This window comes from Pongo pygmaeus, chromosome 13 (assembly GCF_028885625.2).
Source record: "Pongo pygmaeus isolate AG05252 chromosome 13, NHGRI_mPonPyg2-v2.0_pri, whole genome shotgun sequence".
In the NCBI taxonomy this organism is placed as follows: Eukaryota; Metazoa; Chordata; class Mammalia; order Primates; family Hominidae; genus Pongo; species Pongo pygmaeus.
The window spans coordinates 83,198,328-83,225,078 of record NC_072386.2 but is presented as its reverse complement, the minus strand read 5'-3'; the positions used below and the strand labels follow the sequence as shown (position 1 = coordinate 83,225,078).

At 49.6% G+C, this 26,751-nt stretch overlaps 1 protein-coding gene across 4 annotated transcripts in view; it reads right to left on the bottom strand.

The window, feature by feature from the left end:
• Positions 1-22,249, bottom strand: part of FGD3 (FYVE, RhoGEF and PH domain containing 3) — a 67,846-nt gene extending 45,597 nt beyond the window's left edge. For 2 of the 4 annotated variants that reach the window (XM_054500421.2, XM_054500422.2), the window contains exons 1-3: positions 21,893-22,249; positions 10,824-10,991; positions 9,524-10,025 (exon numbers count right to left, since the gene is read on the bottom strand). In XM_054500421.2, the coding sequence (XP_054356396.1) occupies positions 9,524-9,976 (453 nt within the window). In that variant the 5' untranslated portion in view covers positions 9,977-10,025; positions 10,824-10,991; positions 21,893-22,249. Of the gene's footprint in view, positions 1-9,523; positions 10,026-10,823; positions 10,992-11,483; positions 11,530-21,892 lie in introns of those variants that run through there. The other 2 variants (XM_054500419.2, XM_054500420.2) reach the window with 2 other exon arrangements.
• Between the last annotated feature and the right edge of the window lie 4,502 nt (positions 22,250-26,751).

Genomic DNA, 26,751 nt, shown 5'->3' with positions numbered 1-26,751 from the left:
TGCCAGAATGCTCCGAGCAAGTCACTATAAGGTCATGGAGATAAGGATATAGGCCGGCTGAAGTCCACAGGCACAAGAGACCCATAGGACAGAGATAAAGGCTGACAGATTATCATTAAAACAGAGATGAAGGCAAGGTTAGGGGTACATGGTAAGACTGTTTCATTCCAGAACCCCAGGGATGAGCAGGGGGCCCACTGTTCACTCTGGTATTTCCTCTGTTGTCAAGTGGGTAATTGTGATGAAATGGGACCAAGGTTAAGGGTACACAGTAAGACTGGTTCATTCTGGAACCCTAAGGATGAATGGGGGATGCCCTATTCAAGATAATAGGAAAGTAAGAAGGAACACATTTTACCTTTTTCCTTTTTTTCTCCGCTGTTCTTTCTTCACAGATGGGTAATCACATCTCCATACCACAGGACACACCCTCAGATGTATTCCCAAAAAGTGGGAAAAGTTTGATCCCCCAAACCTTAAAACAGGAAAATGGGCCAGGCGCGGTGGTTCATGCTTGTAATCCCAGCACTTTGGGAGGTCGAGATGGGTGGATCACCTGAGGTGAGGAGTTTGAGACCAGCCTGACCAACGTGGTGAAATCCCATCTCTACTAAATACAAAAAATTAGCCAGGAATGATGGGTGACACCCGTAATCCCAGATACTTGGGAGGCTGAGGCAGGAGAATCACTTGAACTCGGGAGGCAGAGGTTACAGTGAGCTAAGATTGTGCCACTGCACTCCAGCCTGGGCAACAAGAGCAAAACTCTGTCAAAAAACAAACAAATAACAAACAAACAAAAATAGAAAAACTAGGTTTTCTTTGTAATACTGTTTTTCCTCAAAATTAACTGGGAAGAAATAACAAAAGTCATTGTCTCTATGCAGGAAATCCTCAAAGTCACCTCCTCAGTCTTTTATAACTGGGAGTAGAATAAGGAGGACAGGGCTAAGGAAAAGGAGAAATGCAGGGACCAGAGGCAGGCTTAACTACTGGCTGCTCTGGAAGCCCACCAGCCTCCTCCAGGTTACCCTACGGACACTCCTCCAGGTAACTGTCATTGGCGCGGGAAGCCAGGCCACTCGAAGGCAAACTGCCCCAGTGGGACAAACGGGAGGAAACCTCACATGGATTTCCCCCTCTGCCAAAAGCTTGGCCACTGGAAACGAGACTGCTTTGAAGGCTGAAGGGCCCCCAGGACAGAATCCCAACCCCTGATGGCCTTGAGCTGGAGAGCTCTCTGCTCTAGCTGGCTTCCAAATCAGACATTGGCACTAACAGGACAAAGCCAAGGGTGACTCTGGAGGCAGCAAATAAAATTATAAATTTCCCTTTTGGGTTCAAGAGCTGCCTACTCTGTGCTAATCTCCTCTGAGCAATTCTTCTCCAAATGCAGTCAGGTAATGTGGGCAAATAGCACTCCCTCCCTCCAAAAAAAAAAAAAAAAAGATTCACACCCTTTTATATTATTTAAGAGACCAATTACCACATTCCCACCAGTCCCTGGTAGTGTCTAAATACCTGACACCTCTTTGGGGCAAAAATATACTTTCCCAGATGGGTGTTTGCTTAACATTTACCTGACCTCTGAATTCATCTTTATCTCTAAGAGCTCTATTTCTCCTGGGAAAGCCACCTAAATCTTTAACCAATAACTTTAACCTGGACAGTCTAACCTCAGGGATTTAGAAATAGCCCACACTTATTTGGACAAACCCTAGCAAAAATCTAACCAAGGCATCTCTCAAGGAGGGATAACTTCTACAGTATGTAGATAACCTCTTTGTCTGCTCCCCCTTCACAGGACCCATACAGCAACATGTAGTATAAACCATAACTTCCTAACAGAAGGAAAATTAATTTGTCTAATTCAAAAGTTATAAAGGTAAAGGTATTGTTGGTAAGGAAGGTTATAAAGAAAAGTGATTTTGCATGAAAAGGATTTTGTATGGTAAATTCTTGTCCCAAAGTAAAATAACTGGTTGTTTAAAAGAGGGATGTTTAGGTCAAGTCAGAAAGTCCAAGCATGCCGTAGATGGTCAGTGCAAGTTGTAAAATGCTTTATAAACTGCGATCATGACTCTTAACTGTACAATTTGCCTGCTTTACAGCTAGGTAAGGCCTGGGGACATACAGAGCTAGCTGTATCCCCTCATCTATGCTGGAAAGAGTCAAACCTTATCTGCATTTCTGTTGGATGTCCTAGGCTCCAAACCTAGTGCATAATTAGAATTGCTTACTTACCAGGTTTTTCACCAAAAGTAAAAGTTGCTAAGAGTTAACAGTGTAACGTGTACTTGACACTACTGGAAAAACAGTTTACATGCAAGATGTGTAGGGAAAACAGAATGTGCTTTTGGTAAAAGATTATAAGAAGGCATGGAAATGTGGATATTTTTGCCTAGTTTAGAGGGTTAAAGGATTGTTTTAAATCATATACGATAAAGATAAAGGTTAAAGCAAGTTGTGGAAGGTTTGTAAAAATTAATCTTGTAAAAGAAATTCTGTATGTGACTATATTGGCTAGAGTTAAAGGAGTATTCAGTTTTTCCATAAATTGAACATTGGAATAAAAGCACAACAGAGTTTTATTAAAGCATTATTCTGCTCCTTATAAATGTGTTACTGGTACATGTTCCAAAATTATGCAAAACTTCTATAATTATGACATAACTTACTATGTTATCACTAATAATGATAATTGTTTTTTGTTTTTTGTTTTTTTTGAGATGGAGTCTCGCTCTGTTGCCCAGGCTGGAGTGCAGTGGCGTGATCTCGGCTCACTGAAAGCTCTGCCTCCCGGGTGCACGCCGTTCTCCTGCCTCAGCCTCCTGAGCAGCTGGGACTACAGGTGCCCGCCACCTCGCCCAGCTAATTTTTTTTTGTATTTTTAGTAGAGACGGGGTTTCACCATATTAGTCAGGATGGTCTTGATCTCCTGACCTCGTGATCTGCCCACCTCAGCCTCCCAAAGTGCTGGGATTACAGGAGTGAGCCACCGTGCCCAGCCAATAATGATAATTGTTATGTTAAATTAGTGTGCCACAGAGATAACAAATTTCTTTTTCAATTGTGTCTTTGACTGTGGCACCATAAGACTTTTTGTCATCCACAGACAATTGCTGACTTGTTTTAATCCTCTTTAAAAGGTGAATTTTTTTTTTTTTAGACAGAGTCTCACTCTGTTGCCCAGGTTGGGGTGCAGTGGTACGATCTTGGCTTACTGCCACCTCTGCCTCCCAGGTTCAAGCAATTCTCCTGCCTCAGCCTCCCAAGTAGCTGGGATTACAGGCAAGCACCATCATGCCCAGCTAATTTTTGTATTTTTAGTAGAGACAGGGTTTGGCCATGTTGGCCAGGCTGGTCTTGAACTCCTGACCTCAGGTGATCCATTTGCCTCAGCCTCCCAAAGTGCTGGGATTACAGGCATGAGCCACCATGCCTGGCCAAAAGGTGGTTTTTATAGTCAGCTATAGGACTCTAACAGGTGCTCCTACATGTAGGTTTCTGATAACGTTGGAGATTGTGATATTAGAATAGAGGAAAAACTTTCAGGACTCTTATGGAGAGCTGAAATGTTCATGAATATCAAGCAGAACAGGAGCTAACTGCATGAACAGTGATCTTGCCATTGCACTCTAGCCTGGGTGACAGAGCAAGACTCTGTCTCCAAAAAAAAAAATGAATGAATACATTCTTTTTAAAAAGAAAAACCATAGAACTACTATATGATCCAGCAATCACACTACTAGACATTTATCCAAAGGAAGGGAACTCAGTATATTGAAGGGACAGCTGCACCTCCATGTTTATTGCAGAACTATTCACAGCAGCCAAGATATGGAGTCAACCTGGGTGTCCAACAACAGATGAGTGAATAAGGAAAATGTGGTATATATAGGCAATGTCATACTACTGAGTCATGAAAATATGAAATCCTGTCATTTGTGGCAACATGGATGGAACTAGACAACATTTAGTTAAGCAAAATAAGCCAGGAACAGAAAGTTAAACACCACATATTCTCACTCATACGTGGAAGCTAAAAAAAGTTGATCTCACAGAAGTAAAAAGTACAGCAGAGAATACTAGAGACTAGGAAGGGTAGGAGGAAGAGAAGGATAGGGAGAGATTTGTTAAAAGATATAAAATTGCAGATAGATAAAAGGAGTAATTTCCAGTGTTCTATGACACTGTAGGAGGACTATTGTTAACAATCGTATAGTATATAGTTTCAATAGCTAGAAGGAGGGTATTGAGTGTTCCCAACATAAAGAAATGATAAATGTTTGAAATGATGGCTATGTTAATTGCCATGATCTAGTCACTATATATTATATGTATCAAAACATCACTATGTAACTCAGGTATATGTACAGCTAGTATCTGTCACTTAAAAAAAAAAAGAATCACTGCTGCCAACTGGAAAAAAAATAACTGTTACAAGAAGCAAAGAATGACATTATATAGTGATAAAAAGGTCAAGTCACCAAAAAGATGTAACAGTTATAAATATTTATGCACCAAACCTCAGAGCTCCTAAATATATGAAGGAAACTTTGGCAAAATTGAAGGAAGAAATAGAGAGTGGCAAAATAATATTAGGAGACTTTAATATCCCACTTTCAATAAACCAATAGAATCAACAGACAGAAGATCAATAAGGAAATAGAGAACTTGAGCAACTCTACAGACAGTTGAACCAAACAGACAATTACAGAACACGCTGCCCAAAAACAGCACAATATATGTTCTTCTCAAGTGTACATGAAACATTCTGCAGGATAGACCATATGTTAGGCATAAAACAAGTTTCAACAAACACACAAAGACTGAAATTATACAAACTATCTTTTTCTTTCTTTCTTTCTTTTTTTTTTTTTTGAGATGGAGTCTCGCTCTGTCACCCAGGCTGGAGTGCAGTGGTGCGATCTCAGGTCACTGCAAGCTCTGCCTCCCAGGTTAATGACATTCTCCTGCCTCAGCCTCCCGAGTAGCTGGGACTACAGGTGCCCACCACCATGCCTGGCTAATTTTTTGTATTTTTAGTAGAGACGGGTTTTCACCATGTTAGCCAGGATGGTCTCAATCTCCTGACCTCATGATCCGACCGCCTCAGCCTCCCAAAGTGCTGGGACTACAGGCGTGAGCCACCGCGCCTGGCCCAAACTATCTTTTTCAATCACAATGGAATGAAACTAGAATTCAATAACACATTGAAAATCCACAGACATGTGCAAATTAAACAACACATTTTTTTCTTTTTTCTTTTTTTTTTGAGATGGAGTCTTGCTCTGTTGCCCAGCCTAGAGCACAGTGGCGGGATCTAGGCTCACTGCAACCTCCACTTCCCCAGTTCAAGCAATTCTCCTGCCTCAGCCTCCCGAGTAGCTGGGATTACAAGTGCCCACCACCACGCCTGGCTAATTTTTGTATTTTTAGTAGAGACAGAGTTTCCCCATGTTGGTCAGGCTGGTCTCAAACTCCTGACCTCAGGCAATCCACCTGCCTCAGCCTCCCAAAGTGCTGGAATTACAGGAATGAGCCACTGCACCTGGCCTAAACAACACATTCTTAAACAACCAAAGGATAAAAGAAAAAAATGAAATCATCATATTTATGGAATGCAGTAAAAGCAGTGCTAAGAGGGAATTTTACAGCTATAAATACGTACATTTTTTAAAAAAGAAAAATCTTGAATCAACAGCCTAACTCTGCACATCAAGAAACTCAGAAGAGTAAACTGAAACTGAAGCTAGCAGGAGGAAGGAAGTAATAAAGATCAGACCTATAGAGATGTCTATATACATATAGGTATCTGCAATAGAGAATAGAAACACAATAGGCAAACCAACATGAAAAGTTGGTTTTTTGAAAAGAGCAAAAAAATTGACAAATATTTAGCTAGGTTAACTAAGAAAAAGGAGGCTGGGAATGGTGACTCACACCTGTAATCCCAGCACTTGGGAGGCCAAGGCAGGTGGATCACTTGAGGCCAGGAATTTGAGATCACCCTGGCCAAAATGATGAAACTTCATCTCTACTAGAAATACAAAAATTAGCTGGGCGTGGTGGCACATGCCTGTAATCTCAGCTACTTGAGAGGCTGGGGCAGGAGAATTGCTTGAATCCAGGAGGTGGAGGTTGCAGTTAGCACCACTATACTCCACCCTGGGCAGCAGAGTGAGTGAGACTCCATCTAAAAAAAAAAATCTATTCTATTGTCTAAATGTATAGATTTTTTTCTAAATGTTGTGATTTTTAAATAGACTGCCTAAAAAAAAAAAGAGAGAGAGAGAAGACTCAACTAAAATGAAAGAGGGGACATTACAAGAGGTGCCACAGAAATAAAAAGACTAAAAGAGATTACTATGAACAGTAATGGGTAAATTCCTAGAAACACACAACCTGGGATGACTGAATCATGAAGAAATAGAAAATTTGAAAGAGCAACAATGAGTATGCAGATTGAATTAGTAATAAAGAACCTCCAAACAAACAAATGTCCAGGACCAGATGGCTTCACTGATGGATTCTATAAACATTTTAAAAAGAAATAAAACCAATCCTCCTGGAATTCTTCCAAAACAATTGAAGAGGAGGGCATACTTCCAAGCTCATTCGATAAGGCCAGCATTATCCTGATACCAAGGCCATATAAAGACGATACAGGAAAATAAAACTACGGGTCAATATCCCTGATGAATATTGATGCAAAAGACCTCAACAAAATACTAGGAAATGAAATTCAACAGTACATTGAAAGGATTAATCACCATGACCAAGTTTATTCCTGGAATGCAACTCTGGTTCAACATAACAAAAATCAATTAATGTAATACACCACATTAACAGAATGAAGGACAAAAGCCACATGATCATCTCAATTGATGCAGAAAAAGCATTTGAAAGGATTCAACATCCTTTCATGATAAAAACACTCAACAAACTAGGAACAGAATGAAACTACCTCAATATAATAAAGCTCATATATGAGAAGCCCACAGCTAACATCATATTCAATGGTGAAAGACTAAAAGCTTTTCCTCTAAGATTAGAAATAAGACAAGGATGCCCACTCTCACCACTTCTATTTAATATAGTATGGGAAGTCCTAGCCAGAGCAATTAGGAGAGAAAAAGGAAGAAAAGTCATCCAAATTGGAAAGGAAAAAGTAAAATTAGTTCTGTTCACAGATGACATGATTTTATAGTAGAAAATGCTTAAGATTCCATTAAAAACTGTTAGGACTAATGAACCAGTTCAGTAAGGTTACAGGATACAAAATGAACACAAAAAAATCAGTTGGTGCTGGGCATGGTGGCTCACAGCTATAATCCTAACACCTTGGGAAGCCAAGGCAGGAGGATCACTTGAGTCCAGAAGTTTGAGATGAGCCTGGGCAATATAATGAGAGTCCGTCTCAAGGAAAGGGAAGGGAAGGAGAGGGGAGGGGAGGGGAGGGGAAGAGAGGAGTGGGGGGGATGGGGGAGGGGAGGGGGTGGGGGAGGGCGAGTGGGGGAAGGGAGGGGAGGGGAAAGAAGAGGGGGGAGGGGAGGGGAGGGTGCCTGTAACATGCAATTCATGTTCACCTTGGGGTGGAGCCTTAACATTTAAATGTATTACAGTCAGGCTCTATATGCCAAAAGGTCTTTTCAGGACACAAATGCACGCAAGTGTGCAGCCTCTGTAAACTGGCCAGAGCCAGTCCATACAGAGTCAGTGATCTTCTTACTGAAAGAAAGTTACTAAATCAGTCTCTTGTCCAATCAAAGCTGCAGTTATGGCTGGTGGAATGGGGGTGGGGTGGGGGGTGGGCGGTGGGAGTGTCAGTCAGCATCTGGTGGAGCTACAGTTGTTTTAATATTGCTTATTGCTTGTTTAGCTGCTAAAGAAAAAGAAAATACCTCGTGGCTATTAGAATATAGTTTATTCTTTTTTTTTTTTTGAGATGGAGTTTCGTTCTTGCTGCCCAGGCTGGAGTGCAATGGTTCGATATCGGCTCACCGCAACCTCCGCCTCCTGAGTTCAAGCGATTCTCCTGCCTCAGCCTCCCAATTAGCTGGGATTACAGGCATGTGCCACCACACCCAGCTAATTTTGTATTTTTAGTAGAGACAGGTTTTCTCCATGTTGGTCAGGCTGGTCTCAAACTCCCGACCTCAGGTGATCCACCCACCTCGGCCTCCCAAAGTGCTAGGATTACAGGTGTCAGCCACCGCGCCCAGCCAGAATATAGTTTATTCTTTAAGTGTATGGTGTGTACACTTGCCTGGTCCTGTTTATAATTTGGTATCTTATTGCCACAGAGTCTAGTCTGTCAGTCTTCTGATCTCTATTTTAAGATTAATGCTGATCAGTTGTGTGTAAACTACAAAAGTGAGGGAGTAGAACCAGGTGTGTCTGACCTCCCATCCCATCATGGCTGGGAACTCAAGTTTCCTGCAGAAACCACATTACCGTCTCAGGCCCACAGTTCCCCCTCGAGCCCTCTGCCTCCTGACTGACCCTGGGCTTCCCTGTGGCCCCACGGTGTGGTGTGACATGCCCCTTTCTCTTGGAAACTGAGGATGACAAACCATCTTGTCAATGGCAGTGGTCTCCTGATCCTTCCTACACCTGAGTGATAATAAAGCCTCCATTGAACACAGCCCTGGCCTCATCTCCGCGAAGCTGGCTCACAGTGGTCCAGGCACCGGACTGCCCTTCACCTGCCCAGCCCGTCTCCCGATGGTCCCCGTGTAAGCCAGCAACGTCCCCACCCAGGAGCCAGCAAGCCTGACGTGCAAAGCGCTCCGAGGACCTGGTCACTTGGCAACTTACATAAGCTGTGTGCTCCATACCCACAGTTTCTCTGAGCCTGAAGCCATCTGCTGCCTCTCCATCTCCCCAAGATCCCAGCACCGAGCCAAGAGCCCCATAAATGCTAATGAGAACGCAAACAAACTCCCTCTATGCAGCCCCATCGTGTTGTGCGAACTGTCTGCTCTGGTCTCCACACTGCACTGCGGGCCTCACAGGTCCTGCCCCACCATGTCCTGAAGAGCACAGGGCACCCAGCCTGTGCCACATCTCATGGGTGACCCTGGCCAGGTACCACGCCCTCTGTGCCTCAGTTTCCCATTGAGGAAAACAGTTTCCCCACTCACACTGTCTCCTCCCAGGAGTTTTATAAAGTCAGCAGTGAGCACTGTGCAAAGGGCGGCTTTGGCAGCACCACCAGTAGGACTGACCATCATACCTTCCCAGGGTCGGGAGGTGCCCACTGCGCAGTTGTGGAAACTGAGACTCAGGACTGAGGTCACTGCTGAAGGTGTCAGGTGGGCTTGGCCTGGCCTGCATGGATTTTTCCCACAGGCTTTTCTAGGGCAGACTGCATCCCAGTACCTCCCCTTGCACACAGCACGAGCCTGTGTGCCACATTCCTGGAAACAAGGTGTGGGATGATGCCCACTGAAAATCTCAAACCCCTCCTGAGGAAAGGCCTGCAGCCCACAGCGGGGACAGAGAAGGGGAAGCCTACCTGGGCCAGGCCGGCATCCTTGTCAGCCTTCTGGGGGGTGTTCTCAGAGTCAGGTTCCTCACCCACATCGCTGTCCGCCTCCTCCTGGGGGGTGACCTTCGGGACCTGGCTGTCCAGGGCCATCTCTGGGTGCGCCCCCAGTACAGTGGGGCTTGGGCCAGCCTCCAAGCCCTCCTCACAGGGGAAGTTCTCTCCAGCCACACTGGAGGATGGACTGTCGATCCCGCTGTCCCGGTTGGGGATCTTTAAGCTACCACTCAGCTCTCCCGTGGAGCCTGTGTCTAGAGAGCCGTCCCCTGCTGCAGCCAGGCTGCCAGGGTCCCCACAGTGGGCTCTGGGCCCGACAGGGAGCGCCTGAAGCTTCCCTAGGGAGGAACTGCCAGGCCCACTGTCTGGCATCCCTAGGGCAGCAATGGGTCCTGGAGGGGTTGAGGACCCCCCGCCTGACTCCATCCTTAAAGCTGAGCTCACTGGGCTCAGGTGGAGGCTGGCCAGGGGCTTCCTGTAGGGGAGAAACAAGCCGGAGTCAGTGCTAGCCAGGCATGGACCAGCCCCCTCAGGTGCAACCCCCAAATGCAGCCCCCAGGCAGTACCCTCCGCCCCCAACCCAAAGCCTGGAGCAGGTGGGCTGGGTGTTGTGTGTGAAGTGTGAATGCCCTGGTCAGCTTCAGCTGGGTCTTGTACAGACAGGCTTTTAAAGAACAGAAAATGGAAAATGTTTTGTTTTAAAATTGTTTCTTCCACATAAAAAAAATTAACCCTGTGGTGTCAAGCTATCTGCTGTTCAATAAATTCAAAATAGATGCTCAAGGTAGTGACCATAACCAAAAGGAACACAGTGGCTTCTGTTTATAGCGCATCCGTGGTGCTTTTCAATCCTCTGATACTGGCAGGACATGAGGCCAGTGTACTCCTCCTCCTCCCCACCACTGCCTGCTGGATAGGTCAGAAAACAGCCCCCAGGGGTCCAGGGTCCCAGCTGTCTCTACTATCTCCCTCAGGGGAGGGCTGGGGCAGGAGGTGTATCTTGCCAGAGGATGTGGACCAAGGTCTTTGCCCCAAAACTCCTCCTCCCTCCTGTGCACTGGAGCCACCTCACACTGGCCCACCACGCCTCTCATGGGCCAAATTCAAGTGTCAATTCTAAGTGCACAGAGAATTCACCAGGCACCTCTGAGGAGGAGCAAAGGTGAGACGGGCCTGGAGGGAGACTATCATCCCTCAAAATCATCCTCTTGAACCCAAAACACAGCTGCCGAGGAGCCTAGGGGCTGCAAGTGGCGGTCACTTATCCCCATACCTGATGCCACCAGCCTTTCCGAGGAGGGTGCTGAGGGTCGGCGGGCACAGGCGCCTGGCTCCGTGCTGGGGTCTGGGGTTGGCTGGCAGGGGCTCACACACGGTAGATGGTTTCCTTGAAAATCTCTTCCTTGCCCAGCAGGTTCAAAGTAGAGCCATTTAGGAGGTACTGAAAAGACATTAGAAGAGAAAGAAAACCACCTTCTCCAACTGGCATTTGGAGCAGCCAGAGGCCCCGGCTCTGCGGGGATGTGAAGGAGGGACGCTCCATGCCACCACCTAGCATGGTGGACCCCAGGATTGGGGCATGGCCATCTGCACAGTCATATCCTCAGCCCCCAGGCTGGCACACAATGCCTCCAAAAGGGTGGGGCCTGCACCAGCAGCCATGCACTGTGGGGTGGGCAGTGTCTTGCTCGGCTGGACATTCTGGGGCTAGGGCTGAGCTTGTCCCTTGCCATGCAGCATCTTGCGGCCCAGGGGAAAGGGTCACCTTGAACACGCAGGCGCTGTCTAGTGTGAGGCGAGCCGGTGGGCATCGCCAGGCCCCTCCCCAGCCCACACCTCACACCCTCCCCTAAGCACATACAGACAGGCTCCCTCAAACACTCACACTGATGGGCTGGCTCACACTCACAGTCACACACACACTCACACTCACAATTAGATATTCCTCTGCCAGCAGCTTCACATGTTCCTGCCTCACTTGCTAAGCGGAATAAAGAAGAAGCAGTGAAGAAACAGGCTTCACACAGTGACAGGCACACAGTGAACTGGCCCTGGCTGCCTTGAGCCTGCCCTGGTTGCCTTGAGCAGGCAGGTGTGCCTCTGGGCAGGGCGTGGCGCAGGCCTGGGCTCTGGCAGCGTCCCAGTGGCTGTGGATGCCGACCAGCTCCAGGGTGGAGCACCCCCACCCTGCACAGTCTCCTGAGTGCTCACTCTCCTGGGGCAAAACCCCTTTTGAGTGGACGTTTCTTTAAATGACTCCAGAATCACTCAGGTGGGCATTTATGATTGGCTACTGCCGCATTCCTAACGAGTTCAATGGGGGGCAATATTAAGATTTCTAAACAGAAAATACATGTTTTGCTGCATTCTTCTCATAGCACAAGAGATAAACTCAGGTTTCCAGAGGTCAAACATGGCACAGCAATAAAAACGCACCAGATGGAATGTGAGCTGTGCTCAGCCTCGGTGTGTTCAAAGGTAGCTGTCTGGCGAGACAGAGCCTGGTTCAACCCCATCTCAGGGGAATTATGCTTCTGGTTAGGATGGAGTAATAGAAACCAGATTTACTCTCACCTGGAACAACAACAAAAATGGACAAAACCTACGAAACAACTTTGCAAGGCTCTACACCAAGCAGTAAAACACTGTGGTCCCTGAGAGATGGGAATGAATGAGGTGAGCCCTCCTATTGCCCCACCTCACTGCCCGGAGACCATTTCTGGGCCATGGATCAGGGAAAGGGAGCCCTGTGGGGCCCAGTGGACTCTCTGAGTTGAGAAGACAAAACTGGGAGGCCCAGAAGACTAAGGTGGCCAGAGTCCACGGCATGGAGCCCTGAAGACGAGAGAGCTGCAGAGAGAGAGAGAACCCGGAGATCTCAGAGGGGCTCCTCGAGTACCGTTCAGCATGTGTGTGGTGGGGAGAGCACATGAGGCCAGAGAAAGAACCACCTGTGAGGACCACAGGGAGCTTTCACAGGGCAGGGCATGCCTGTGCCCACCAGCCAGCCCTAAAAGCCCCACAGGTCACGGGGCATTGCGTTGAATACTCAGAGGGTCTTGCTTCAGAAATGATGGATAATTAGCCCTGCAGTGATCACTGCTCTGGTCCCACCTAGCAAATATTAACAAACCTTAACAGGAAGAAGTCCATATGTTTACCCAACTGCATCCCTGAACAAAACTAAAAAATATTTATAGAACTACAAAAATATCTAGTGTATGGCAAGGTAAAATTCCCATAGTCTGGCATCCAATCAAAAATCACCAGGCAGAGGCCGGGCGCAGTGGCTCACGCCTGTAATCCCAGCACTTTAGGAGGCCAAGGCAGATGGATCACTTGAGGGCAGGAGTTCGAGACCAGCCTGGCCAACATGGAGAAACCCTGTCTCTACTAAAAATACAAAAATTAGCCAGGAATGGTGGTGCGCGCCTGTAATCCCAGCTACTCAGGAGGCTGAGGCAGGAGAATTGCTTGAACTCAAGAGGCGGATGTTGTGGTGAGCTGAAATTGCGCAACTGCACTCCAGCCTGGGTGACAGAGCAAGACTCTGTCTCAAAAAAAAAAAAAAAAAAAAAAAAGTTACTAGGCGTAAAAGGGACTATAGATAATGAAGAGAAAAAATTCAATATAAACTGACCCATAACTAACACAGATGTTGGAATTAGCAAAAAGGGACATTAAAAACTGCTATCATGTCTGTGTCATCCTATGTTCTAAAATCCAGTAGAGACGTGGAGAATGTAAGAAGGCCCACATTAAACTTCCAGAGATGAAAACTACGAAGTGTGAGACCAAAAACACACTGGAAGGAATTAACAACTAGTTAGACATTGCAGAAGAAAAACTAGTGAATTTGAAGAGATAGGAACAGAAACTACCCAAAATGAAACACACACACACAGAGAAACTGAGCAACAGTGAAACGTGGGAAAACTTCAAGTAGTGTAATACATGTGTGATTGGAGTCTCAAAAAGGGGTGGACAGAAAAAATATTTGAGGAAATAATGACAAGTTTTCTAGATTTGATGGAAACTATAAATCTACACATCTAAGAAGCTCAATGTAAAACAAGCACAAGAAATCCTTGTAGTTAAAACTTTTCCCACATGGAGAACTTCAGGCACAGAGATCTTCACTGGTGAATTCTACAAACATTTCAGGAAAATAATGACGCTAATTCTACACCTACATCTAATGAGTTTTCAGACCTTTTTTTTTTGTTTTGTTTTTGTTTTTGTTTTTGTTTTGTTTTTGTTTTGTTTGAGATGGAGTCTCGCTCTGTCACCCAGGCTGGAGTTCAGTGGCCGCAATCTAGGTTCACTGCAACCTCCTCCTCCTGGGTTCAAGTGATTCTCCCACCTCAGCCTCCTGAGTAGCTGGGATTACAGGCACCCACCACCACGCCTGGCTAATTTTTGTATTTTTTTTAGTAGAGATGTGTTTTCACCATGTTGGCCAGGCTGGTCTCGAACTCCTGACCTCAAGTGATCCTCCCACCTCAGCCTCCCAAAGTGCTGGGATTACAGGCATGAGCCACCACATCCAGCCAGATCTTTCAGACCATTTTTAAAAAGGGAATAGAATACAGATGAATCTAGAAATAATTATGCTGAACAAAAGGAGCCACAGAAGACCTACTGTTTTCTCATTACTACAGAATTCTAGGAAGTGCAAAGTAGCCATGGTGCTAGGAAGCAGATCAGTTGGGTGCCTGGAAGGAATGGGAGGGGCTGTGGGGGTTGGTGTGGGGGAGGGGGGTGGGTAGGTGGAGGGGGCTGGGGAGGTGGGGAGTGCTTACAAAGGAGCACAAGAGCTTTGTGGGATGTTGCACACATACTCATTACCTTGATTGTGGTGATAATTTCATGAGCATACCCCGTGTCAAAGTTTATCCAACTGTACACTTTAAACTTTATGCATCAACGGTACGCCAAGTATACCTCACAGGGCTGATCAAGAAAAATCCCACCCTAGCCAGGTGTGGTGGTGGGCTCCTGTAAACCCAGCTACTCGAAAGGCTGAGGCAGGAGAATCGCTTGAACCCTGGAGGCGGAGGTTGCAGTGAGCAGAGATCTCGCCACTGCACTCCAGCCTGGGAGAAAGAGCCCGATTCTGTCTCAAAAAAAAAAAAAAAGAAAAGAAAAGAAAAATCTCACCCTTATCACCTTTGAACTGTACAAACTTGGTGAGTTTCAGACATTCCTGAGCATCATTTTCCTTACCACAAAAGGGAGGATGGATCATGATGGATCATGAGGAGAGGTGAAGAGGTGTGTGGTCGCAGCCTGGGAGGCCCGAGCAGCCCGGGTCCCCAGACATCCTGTCCAGAGGAGAGGGGTGCACTGTGCTCATCGGAGGCCCTCAAATCACTCCCATCTTGGAAGGGCTTTTGTCCAAGAGCAGATGAACCAAAACAAATGAAGGACACTCACCTCCAGCTTTGCGTTTGCAACTCTGTATTGCAAACACCTGTGTTATGGATCCTGTCGGTACGCCCCAATTCACACACTGAAGTCCTAGCCCGCAGTACCTCAAAATGAAGGCATGTTTGGAGACACGGTCTTTACAAAGGTAATCAAATTAAAAGTGAGGTTTTTAGGGTGCCCTTGGTGGGGGCAACCTGGGTTGAGGAGCCCCTAATTGTCACTTCACTTCCTTCTATTCTGTTGCAAGGACTTTTTACAGAGTATGCGTTGTTTTAAAATAAAAGAGGTAATGAGAACAGAAAACAAAGAGAGCTGGATAGAGGAGCAGGAGAGGGATGAGCTACTTTGGGAAGTGTAGCTGGGCAGAGCCCCTCTGTGGCCAAAGGCTTTGCCAGCAGCAACCCTCCTGGGCTGGTGTGGCCACTGCCTGGCCTTCAAGGCACAGGTGCATGCACACATGCATAAACAAACGCACATGTGCACATACATACACATGTGTGCACACATATGCTGAAAAATAAAAAGACCTTTATCTGAGGAATGCCAGCCCCTTTATATAATCAGGCATTGAGAGGCGCTGGAATGCAACACAGTCACTCCCCATCGAGCAAAATAGGTCCCACCTGAAACCACTTGCTACGCAGGCTTGAGACTAACAGATGCCAAGTAGCCCTAAAATGCCACATTCTCTGTAGTTCAACAGTGGCTGGCCAATCACTAACCAGTGTTATTTCCGTGAACCAATGAGAGTTCCTGATGAACAACGGTCACCACCCCCTCTCCTGATTCATCCTTTCTTTTCTTTAAACACTTGAGCCTCTCTTTTGTTCTCCAGACATTCCTTGAGGCAACTTGGAAGTGTCTCCCTGGCTGCAGTCCTCAACCCTGTGCTTGAATAAACTCTCTTTAGACTATATTCTGATTCTCTTGATTATTTTAGGTTGGCAATGCATACACACATATAATGCAAGTACACCCATGCACACCCATGTGCAGGGTCAGTGCTGAGCCCTTTCTCACATTCGCAGGGGACGTTTCTGTCCTTCATATGAGGACGCCAAGGCTCAGAGAGGCTGGCCCTGGCACACAGGTGCTGGAAGCCCCTGGGCTTGGGTCACTCTGGTCCACCCAGGGCTATGCCTACGTTTCCACAGGGGCATTGAGGGAGCCGAGGTCAGTCTTCTGTATCCAGCCACCTCAGCTTTCCCTTTAGGAAGCCCTGAGCTGCCTGAGGTGAGCACAAGGCTAGAGCTGCTGACCCAGGTGAGCCGTGCCCACTGTGGACTCAGCCAGGGAACAGGTCCCAGACACTCAGGGCTGCCACCACGTAGCACGAGGAAATCCACAAATCTGAAGAAATTTAGAATGCCCCAGAATCCAGGGTGTCCTAGAACTGTTCATGTGTCTCCATCACAGCAGCCAGTGAGCAGGGGGAAGCGCTCTGGTCCCCGCCCCGTGTCCCTCCACAGTGCAGCGGCCCCCCAGATAGGCAGGGCTGGTCCCACAGATGGGCCACCAGTCTGCCTACCACCCAGCTCTATCTGCCACCAGATGTCCCTTCCCAGGGGCCATGCGGGAGTCCCCCCCCCCATCTGAAAGAAACCCACCACGGCACCTGTCTACTGTGCTGCCCGGAACCTAGCAGGCAGGGACCTCCCCTGTCCTGTCGCTGGAGTGGCCCAGTGGCCCCCCGGCACACAGGAGGCTCCATAACAACGGCATGTTATGTGGGGGGAGCAACAAACACGTTAGTGGTGGTTTTTAAACTGCCCGTATATTCTTTGACGCCACTTCAATCTAAAAGCCGACTCTGACATCCCTCCCCTAAATACAGAGCCCCTAAGAGACTCGCTGTAACTAGAGAGGGCAGCATGCGGGAGGCCAGGTCAGGAGGGAAGACAGCTCCGGGCTCTCACACTTGGAAGCCAGCACCTCACTGTGAGGGAGCCTTGGCCACTCAGAGAGGCATGCGGGGGCATCCCCACCGACAGCAGGTGGCAGCCAGGCCTGAAGCCTTTGGGGGAAGCCTTATGCAATGGGTCCCAGTCCTGTGGGCAAGAGCCGCCTGCTGCACCCGGGTGGCCCAGAATCATGAGGGATGATGACGACAAGATCTCCCTTGTGGGTTACCCTGTGATAGAGAATCCAGGCAATACTGTAAGTGCCTCTAGGTGATACAATAAACCATGTGAACTGCCTACATCTGCTGGTCCCCATATGGCTTCTCACTGGCTTAACTTTGGTCCCTTGAGGTCCCAAACCCACTGAGGCCACCCACAGTGAGCAAGGCCCAGGGCACCCTGGCCATGCCCAGGTGTAATGGCCGATGGCAGTCAATTAAAGCCACCAGGCTGAGCGCAGTGGCTCACACCTGCAATCCCAGCACTTTGGGAGGCCAAGGCACTTTGGCAGACCTCCACCTGAGGTCAGGAGTTCGAGACCAGCCTGATGAATGTGGTGAAACCCCATCTCTACTAAAAATACAAAAATTAGCCAGGCGTGATGGCTTGCATCTGTAGTCCCAGCTATTCTGGAGGCTGAGACAGGAGAATTGCTTGTACCCATGAGGCGGAGGTTGCAGTGAGGAGATCACACCACTGCACTCCAGCCTGGGCCACAGAGCGAGACCCCGTGTCAAAAAAAAAAAAAAAAAGAAAGAAAGAAAGAAAGAAAAAAGAAAAGAAAACAAAAATTAAAGCCACCTTGTGACCTAGAGGTGCCTGGAAGCCCAGAGTAATTACCTTGGGGTCTCAGCCTGGGAAATGCCCTGTCTGCTGTGGGCATGGATGGAGGGGGGTGTCTCCATCATCTCTGCTGAGAACTCAGTGAGGTGCCACATGCTCCTGAATTGGGATGGGGGTCAGAGGGACCTCGGAGAGGGCAGGAAGTGAGGGCAAGCTGAGCAGGGAGAAGAGGAGGCAGATCAACGCAGCAACTCCCCGTTTGCAGTCATGCCATGAGCAGACACTCACAAATATGGCTCACCCCACCACCTTTACAAGTTACTTCTACTGTTTAAGACTGTATGAGTCTTCATGACCCAAAGCCCTGGCATGACGCTGTGACTGTGGACTGGGAGAACAGGCTGGACAGCCTGGAATCGGGGGCTGGTGGGCGGGGGGTGTCTACCTCTCCCAAGGATGCAGCAGCTTTTCTTAGGGCAGCCACATTTCTCCAACACCAGTTTCCCATGTGAGTCCATCTAGTCAAGAATGTTTCTCCCAAAAGGTTTGAAAGCAGGGTCTTAAACAGGTACTTGTACACCCACATACACAGCAGCATTCCCTACAATAGCCAAAGGGTGGAAGCCCCTCAAGTGTCCATCCCTAGATACCTGGATAAAGAAAAGGTGGCCTCTCCATAGAACAGAATCATGTTCAGCCTTAAACAGAAGGAGGCCGGGCGCAGTGGTTCACGCCTGTAATCCCAGCATCTTGGGAGGCAGAGGCGGGTGGATCACAAGGTCAAGAGATCGAGACCAGCCTGGTCAACATGGTGAAACCCTGTCTCTACTAAAAATACAAAAATTAGCTGGACATGGTGGTGCATGCCTGTAGTCTCAGCTACTTGGGAGGCTGAGGCAGGAGAATAGCTTGAACCCAGGAGGCAGAGATAGCAGTGAGCTGAGATCGCGCCACTGCACTCCAGCCTGGCGACAGAGTGAGACTCCATCTCATAAATAAATAAATAAACCAGAAGGAAATACTGACCCATGCTGCAACAGGGGTGGACCCTGAGGACATTATGCTAAGTGAAATAAGCCAGTCACAAAGGGACGAATCCTGTGTGATTCCACCTACGTGAGGTCCTAGAGGAGTCAAATTCACAGAGACAGAAACCAGAATGGTGGCTGCCAGGGCCAGGGGAGGGAATGGAGAGTGACAGAGTTTCAGATAGGGAAGGTGAAGACGCTCTGGAGATGGATGGTGGTGATGGTTGCACAGCAATGTGAATGTGCTGAGGGCACTGTACTGATCACTTAAAAACGATGAAGGAGGCTGGGCACGGTGGCTCACGCCTGTAATCCCAGCACTTTGGGAGGCCAAGGCGGATGGATCACCTGAGGTCAGGAGTTCAAGACCAGCCTGACCAATATGGTAAAACCACCTCTCTACTAAAAATACAGGAAATTAGCTGGGCTTGGTGGTGGGCGCCTGTAATCCCAGCTACTTGGGAGGCTGAAGCAGGAGAATCGCTTGAACGCAGGAGACGGAGGTTGCACTGAGCCGAGATGGGCTCCGTTGCACTCCAGCCTGGGAGACAGAGTGAGACTCCATCCCGAAAAAAAAAAGAAAAAAGAAAAAAGATGAAGGTGCTAAGTTTTAGGTTATGTGTATTTTACTGCCATTTTTAAAAAGAAAACTTTTTTTAAACATATGCAGAAGATTCTCATAAGAAGTTTCTTGAATTTGCACCAAAATGACAAGGTGCAAAGGGCAAGGCCCTGCACCAGGCCAGCCTCCTTGTCAACCTTCCTGCCCAGCTGGGGGTGTCCGGGGGAGGCGGGATCGTTAGTGTCCCTTTCTGAGGCTGCAGAGCTCAGCCCGCATTCACACACTCTTGCCCTGCTTCCTTGGTCCACATGCACAGCCACTGCTGCTCCTCAGAAGACTGGCACCCTGGGCAGAGGCCTCATACAGACTCCCAACTGGGGTGGGCCCCGGGCAGGGCCCACGGGTGCAGCCTCCAGGCCTGAATCTGCGGTGCCCCCACCTGGGGGGTGGGGCTGGGGGACAGCACACCTTGTGGCACAGAGTGGGGGGGGCTCTGTCCTGGAGGGCTGAGATTATTGTTAGGGGTTCAATACTTGCTTTCGGGGAAATGCAGCAACTATTTGCCTGTGGGCTACTTTCCTGAGACCAGGGACACTCACCGGCAGGCGGCAAGCTCATAAGGAGGGAGTGGGGAAGCTCACGTGTGGGGACGGAGGCACCACAGGCACAGGTTCGTGTCACTAGGCAGCAGGCAGCTTGTCCCCAGACCCAGACGTGGCTGCCCCCATTTCACACAGGGCCTGCCCTGCACTGTCCTTGCAGCCAGCCAGATCAAACCGTGGCAGGCTCATGTCCCTGTCTCCCTCCTCAGACAATGGGCCCCTTGTCACCTACCAGGACCCACAATATCTGCAAAAGAGAAGGCAGCACATGGGGAGAAATGTAAGGGATGAATGAAGGTCCTCGTATCCTGTTTCCTTCCCGACCGGCTCAGTCCCCACGGCTGATGGTCGTCCCGCCTAGGGACAGGCAGGCACCACAGTGCCCGGCTCTGCTCTTCCTCCTGTCCTTGTTCATTGTTTTCGGCACATGCTTGCCTCTGAGCCTCCTTGTTCCACAAGCCCAGTCTCATCCTTGTCTAAGTATCACACCTGCCCAGCACTGCCCTTACTGAGGGGCCTCAGTTTCCTTATCTGTAAACCAGGTTCCTGATAGACCTATCGGGGCAGGTGGGGAGGATGTTTCGGGAGCTCCCAGCACATGCACCAGTGACTCCCAGGTCACTCTTCTAGCCCCAGGACTAACCTGGGAGTCCTCAAGGGGCACAGGCCAGGAAGGTCAGGCCCATCCTTGGACAGTGGTGAGGCTTCTCAGGAAAAGGTCATTTCAGCTCTAACCTCTGTACAACACGGCTGCAGGCCTCTGTGTGCAGGGCACTCGGCCTGGTGTCGCTCCAAGGGGTCTTGCACACTGCGTGGTGCTGGTTTTTGTGTAGACGTGGACCTCCGCCCCCTGAGGAGTGGAACCGGGGCCTCCTCCGGCCTCCTGTAACAGCCCAGCTGGGGACAAACCACTTCCTCCCTTTCACACCCAGCCGGCCAGCCCCACCCGCCTCTGGGGCCACTGAGCAAGTTGTGAAGATTTGTACTGGGGCTCAGTCAGACACTTTGCAGGCTGGGGGTCCCAGGGAAAGTCAGCTGTGTGCCTTGGTTTCCTCCCCTGCAAGAATGGCTGACCAGCATCCGCCCTGGGCGTTGGCAAGCCCCGATCTGAATGGCAGTGGCACCTGCTGAGCATGTCCATCCCTGAACTACAGTGAGCCTGGCACGACTCAGTCACCACTTTACAGATGAGTGTGGCCGTGCTGTGCGACCCGAACATGCCTCTGCCCCTCGGGCCCCCTCTGCACAGTGGGCACAATCACGGTGGCATCGGGTTGTGCCGCCACTGCTGCTGGGACCCTGCCATCAGTCCATGCACCTCTTGAGGTGGCCCCGCCACTGTCCCACACTGCCAGGCACAGCACGGAGTGCTGAGGAGGCTTTGGTGGGCGCAGCACTCCTTCCTCATAGCCCCATGCTACACAGGCCCGCATCTGCTAATATCTAAACTGCAGAGTGCAGAGGAAGCTTCTGGAGCCACACTGTGTGGGAAAGCCTAGCCCCCAGGGCACGTCTGGGACCACCCTCCTCTGTTCAGGCAGAGGAAGGCTCGCGCTACCCCCTGCCCCCCAGGCCTGGGTGACATGAGAGGGGCTGGCCGTTGTCTCGATGCCCTGGCTGATGTGCTGCCAGCCGATGGGAAAAGGCTCCCTGCATCTGGTCAGCCTCGGACCCGGGCCCCTGCCAGGCTTCGATGGGGACACAGGCAGGCAATGTTCATCTTGTGAGAGCCTAAGCCACCCCCAGACGATAGGCAACACTGTCCCAGCACTGAGCAGTTTACAAAGGCTTTTCACACTTGCCATTCAAGGCCCACAATAACTCTGAATTTTTACGCATCATGCTACAGGAACCCAGAGAAAGACAACAGAACAAAAACAAGACACCATTCCGTGCCACCACAGCAACTTCCTGCCTTGAAAACATCCGTCTCCCTCAAATGGCTCCTGCCCTGAATGTTCCTACCACCCCAAAGTTCCACAAAAGCAGTTAGGATCTCAGGGCTCGGCCAACACCTCAGGACCAACCCCACTCACCTGTCTTCTGAAGGTGAGCGAGTTTCTCCTCCGGGCTGAACTTCGTGCAATAGCGAAACACAACTTCCTTTTTTCTAATTTTCGCAATATGGGTCACAACATGATGGTGCATTTGCATTTCCGCATCATTATGCTGGGTGAGAGGCGCTTGGCTTGCTGGTTCTAGAAGGTGCAAACTGCAGGGTGGCGGGGGCAATGGCAAACAAACATGCAATCCACAGCTCTCCACTGATCAGGTGCTAGGCTCACAGCTGCGGCAGCCGTGCTGGTTTAAAGGTTAACAGGGCTGCGCACAGAGGACCCACAACCACCATCCTCCTGCTTCTGCTGGGTGGACTTTTGTGAGTAGATCTGCTGTGTAGATCTTCAGGGAGGAGGGGCCCAGCAGGGAATGAGGGGGCCGGCCCTAGAACAGACAAGCCCAGAGTGAGCCCAGAAACACACCATCAGAGGCTTCCTCAGACCCTCTTGGTTGGGAACAATGAAATGGCCACAAGTTAGAAGGTGAAGAGGCCCCCTGCAAACAGATATTTCAAGATGCTTCCTGGGAGACCTGACCCATGAGGGCTGCTCCAGCAGGCCCAGCACCTGCCCCGCTGAGCAGCCCCACCAGGAGGGCACCCTCATTGTTTTAGGGAGAGAGTCAATAAATAATAACACCAGGTCCTGAAGGGCTTAGAGTGCAAAGTCGGATTCAATTTTAATGATGTTTGTTAATCCAGCCTTAAATTCATTTTTTTAAAGCAATTTGTCACCTGGGCATGGTGGCTCATGCCTGAAATCCCAGCACTCTGGGAGGCCAAGGAGGGAGGATCACTTGAGGTCAGGAGTTTGAGACCAGTCCGGCCAACTTGGTGAAACCCTGTCTCTACTAAAAATACAAAAATCAACTGGGTGTTGTGACGCATGCTTGTAATCCCAGCTACTAAGGAGGCTGAGGCGGGAGGACTGCTCGAACCCTAGAGGTGGAGGTTGCAGTGAACTGAGATTGCGCAACTGCTCTCCAGCCTGGGGGACAGAAAGAGACTGTCTCAATAAAAATAAAATAAAATAATAAATAAATAAATAAATAAATGCAATTTATCTGGGCCTCAGTTTCCCTGTGCCAGGTGCTGCCGCAGGTGCCCTGTGAATGGTTGCTCATCGGGCCCCTTCATGCCCCTGTGAAGTATGGTTATCCCCGTCTGACAATAGGGAAACTGAGGCTCGGGACAGAGTGGTGTGCCCCTCCCTCCCAAAAGCTAAAGGCTGAGGTGATGTGGAGTTTGTCCCCAAGTTCCCTGCCTGTGTGAGGATGCAGAGCTACACCCAGCCGTGACAAGGATGGGGTGGACAGTGTCACCTGAGCTCGGACGCATGGGTGCTGTGGCCTCAGCCACATTGCTGAACTTCTTCTTCTTCTTCCTTTCTTTTTCCTTTTCTTTTCTTTTTTTTTTTTGAGACGGAGCCTCACTCTGTTGCCCAGGCTGGAGTGCAGTGGCACAAAGTCAGTTCACTTCAACCTCCACCTTCCGGTTTCAAAGATTCTCCTGCCTCATCCTTCCGAGTAGCTGGGATTATAGGTGCCCACCACAATGCCCAGCTAATTTTTTGTATTTTTAATAGAGACTGGGTTTCACCATGTTAGCCAGGCTGGTCTCAACTCCTGACCTCAGGTGATCTGTCTGCCTCGGCCTCCTAAAGTGCTGGGATTACAGGCATAAGCCACCACGCCCGGCCATTGATGAACTTCTTGAAGCCTCCATTCTTCCTCCACGAAATGGAGAAAATATGGGATGCATGTGGTGGAGTTTTTGTGAGAAATGAGGGCTTTGCCCATGGTAGGTACTCAAGGGATCCCAGCCACCAACATCTGAATCACCGTTGCTGTGCTGTCAATGCCCAGGCCCTGGAGTCTTGGCTCCTGCCCCCTGAGGAGGCAGCCCTGGACCATCCGGATGCTTCCATCCCAGGCCAGGAAGGACAGCGGTGCCTGCCACCACCACCTGGTTCAGCCTTCTCCTCTACAGACGTCCCCTGTGCCAGAAGGCCAGCAGTGGGGTCCCATGAGGACCAGGGACACAAACCCAGGTACACTAGGAATACACAACTGTCGTCCTAAGAGGGTCAAGACAAATTCTGGCAGCACATCAGCAGGCTGGCTGTGATGACCTGAAAGGTGAGGGGTTGTGGTAGGTGAGGAACAAAAAGAGGATGGGGAGGGGTTTGTGGCTTGAAAGTAGAACTGAGGCCAAGTGTCCTGTTGTCCCTGGTGGGGGTGAGTGGGAGGAAGTGGTGCCTCCACCTGGGAGTGACATCATTCAAAAAGAAACATGTTTGTGGCAGCCAGGCCCTCAATGGCCCAGTGATCATCAACTGCTGGTTATCTGCCTCTCCCACTGTGAATAGAGCTGACCTGTGGACACTACTGTACAATAGGACATTACAGAAATGATGAAGGTGACTTCCAAGGCCAGGCCATACATAATACTGCAGCTTTTGCCTTTCCTTGCTGAATCACTCACTGTGGGGGAGCTGGCTGCCATGTTGTGAGGATGCTCAAGCAGCCCTGCAGAGAGGCCCATGCGGAGAGGAACTGAGGCCCCCAGCCAACAGCCAGCAACAACTTGTGATGTGTGAATGACTCACCTTGAAAATGATCCTCAGTTTCAGTCAGGCTTTCAGATGACACTGCAGCCCCAGCCACCATCTGTAGCCTCATGAGAGATCTCCAAGCCATAGCCAAGCCACACCCCAATACTGACCCATCAAAACTAAAGAGTTAAGTGTTTCCTGTTGTTTTAAAGTGATGTAGTATTTTCATCAGGAAAAAGGGCAAGGGGTGACCTGAAGTTGGGGAATGGTGGGATCAGCCCACAGTGGAGAAGCGACCACCAGGAAGTATCAACGCATATTCCAATTTCTCTGACCAATTATTTCACTCATGTTCCAATGGCTCAAATGAGTCCTCTACCCTGGAGGGCTCCTGGTGACCATGGAGGGCTCCTGGGGACCACAGTGACAATCTATTGGTGCCACTCAGTCTCAAAGCCCTTGAATAACTTTGTGGAGTCAGAGACTCTGCAGAGAAGGACCTGTGCCTCCAGTGTCCCTTAGCCTGTCCCTCAGGGGTGCTGCTCATCCTCCCCCAGGTGGCTCACTTCATGAGGGATGGGAGCCTCTGCTGAGAAAGGGGGTTTCCCCAGGACTCCTGCTTTGTCCCAGGGACTCCCAGCCCTGTCTTCCAGGAAAGCTGGCCACGGCCGGGCAGAGGAGCTCTGAAGTCCAGGACCCAGAGTGGCCTGTGTGGGACCACAGAGGCCAGGATGGAGAGAGCCTATGGGCAGAGAACTGCCAACCAGGGGGAGTGGCTGCCCACCAGGAGAGAGGCCCAGGGGGAGCACCCCACTAGGAGAGAGGCCTGAAAGAGCACCCACTCACCAGGAGAGAGCCCCAGGGGGAGCACCCACTCACCAGGAGAGAGGCCTGGGTGGAGGGCCCACCCACCAGGAGAGAGGCCCAGGGGGATCACCCACTAGGAGAGAGGCCCAGGGGGAACACCCACTCACCAGGAGGGAAGCCCAGGGGCTCTACCCTATTCAGCATCCCCTGGCCTCATTTCTCTCAGCTGGCCTAGGGGCTCTTCCCTGGTGGGTGAGTGCTCTCCCTGGGCCTCTGTCCTGGTGGTGAGTGCCCCCCATCTGACTGCGAGGAACAGAGCCCCCACAACTCTCCCATTGCCAGCACTGCACTATGACTAAGCCTGGGACTGTTACAGCAGCCAGCTGGCCCTGGCTGTTACACCCCATTCCTTCCCAGGGTTGCTACCAGTTTATCCGCTGTGGGGGAAAGTGTCCATCTGACGTCTAGTAGTGACACTTGGGGTACATTTTTTCAGGGAAGCCATCTTACCCATGGTGATTCTGCAGCCTTTGAATGGAAGGTTTAAGGAGGAAGGCAGCTCATATTTACCAAGCACACAGCATAAGGCAAACTCTGCTCTGGGCTGGTTTATGGGTGACATGAGGACGTGGGGATAAGAGGGGTCCTCATGGGGGAATGAGGACATGGGGATGGGGGACTTGGGGACACGAGAGACATGGAGACATGCAGACATGGGGACATGACGACAGGACGTAGAGGACATGAGGATATGGGCATTTTGGGACATCAGAGCATGGGAAGTGGAGGTCATGGAGACATGGGGACGTGAGGATAAGTGGACATGGGAACCTGAAGACATAGGGATGTGAGGACATGAGGACACGGGGACATGACATGAGAAAATGGGGAAAGAGGACATGGAGACATGAAGAATATGGAGACTTGGGGCATGAGGACATGGAGACATGGGGATATGGAGACATGGGAACACAGGGACTCGGGGACGTGAGGGATACGGGGACATGAAGAATATGGAGATGTGGAGGTTATGGGGACATGAGGAATGAGAACACGCAGACATGAGGAATGTGGAGCCACATAGACATAGAGAAATGAGGGCATGGGGGTACAGGGGACGTGGGGACGTGAGGTCTTGGAGATATGGGGGCATGGGGACACAAGGACATAGGATACGCAGACATAAGGGACACTCGCCTCAGCCATCGACCTTCCAAAACACCCACACAAATGAGCAAGGACATTTTATACAGTCTTATTAGGGCTGATTTTTTTTTTTTTTTTTTTTTTTTTTTTTGAGACTGAGTTTCCCTCTTTGCCCAGGCTGAAATGCACTGGACCGATCATGACTCACTGTAGCCTCGACCTCCTATGCTCGAGGGATCCTCCCATCTCAGCCTCCTGAGTATCTGGGACCACAGGTGTGTGCCACTATGCCTGGCTAAGTTTTTATTATTTGCAGAGACGGACTCTGGCTA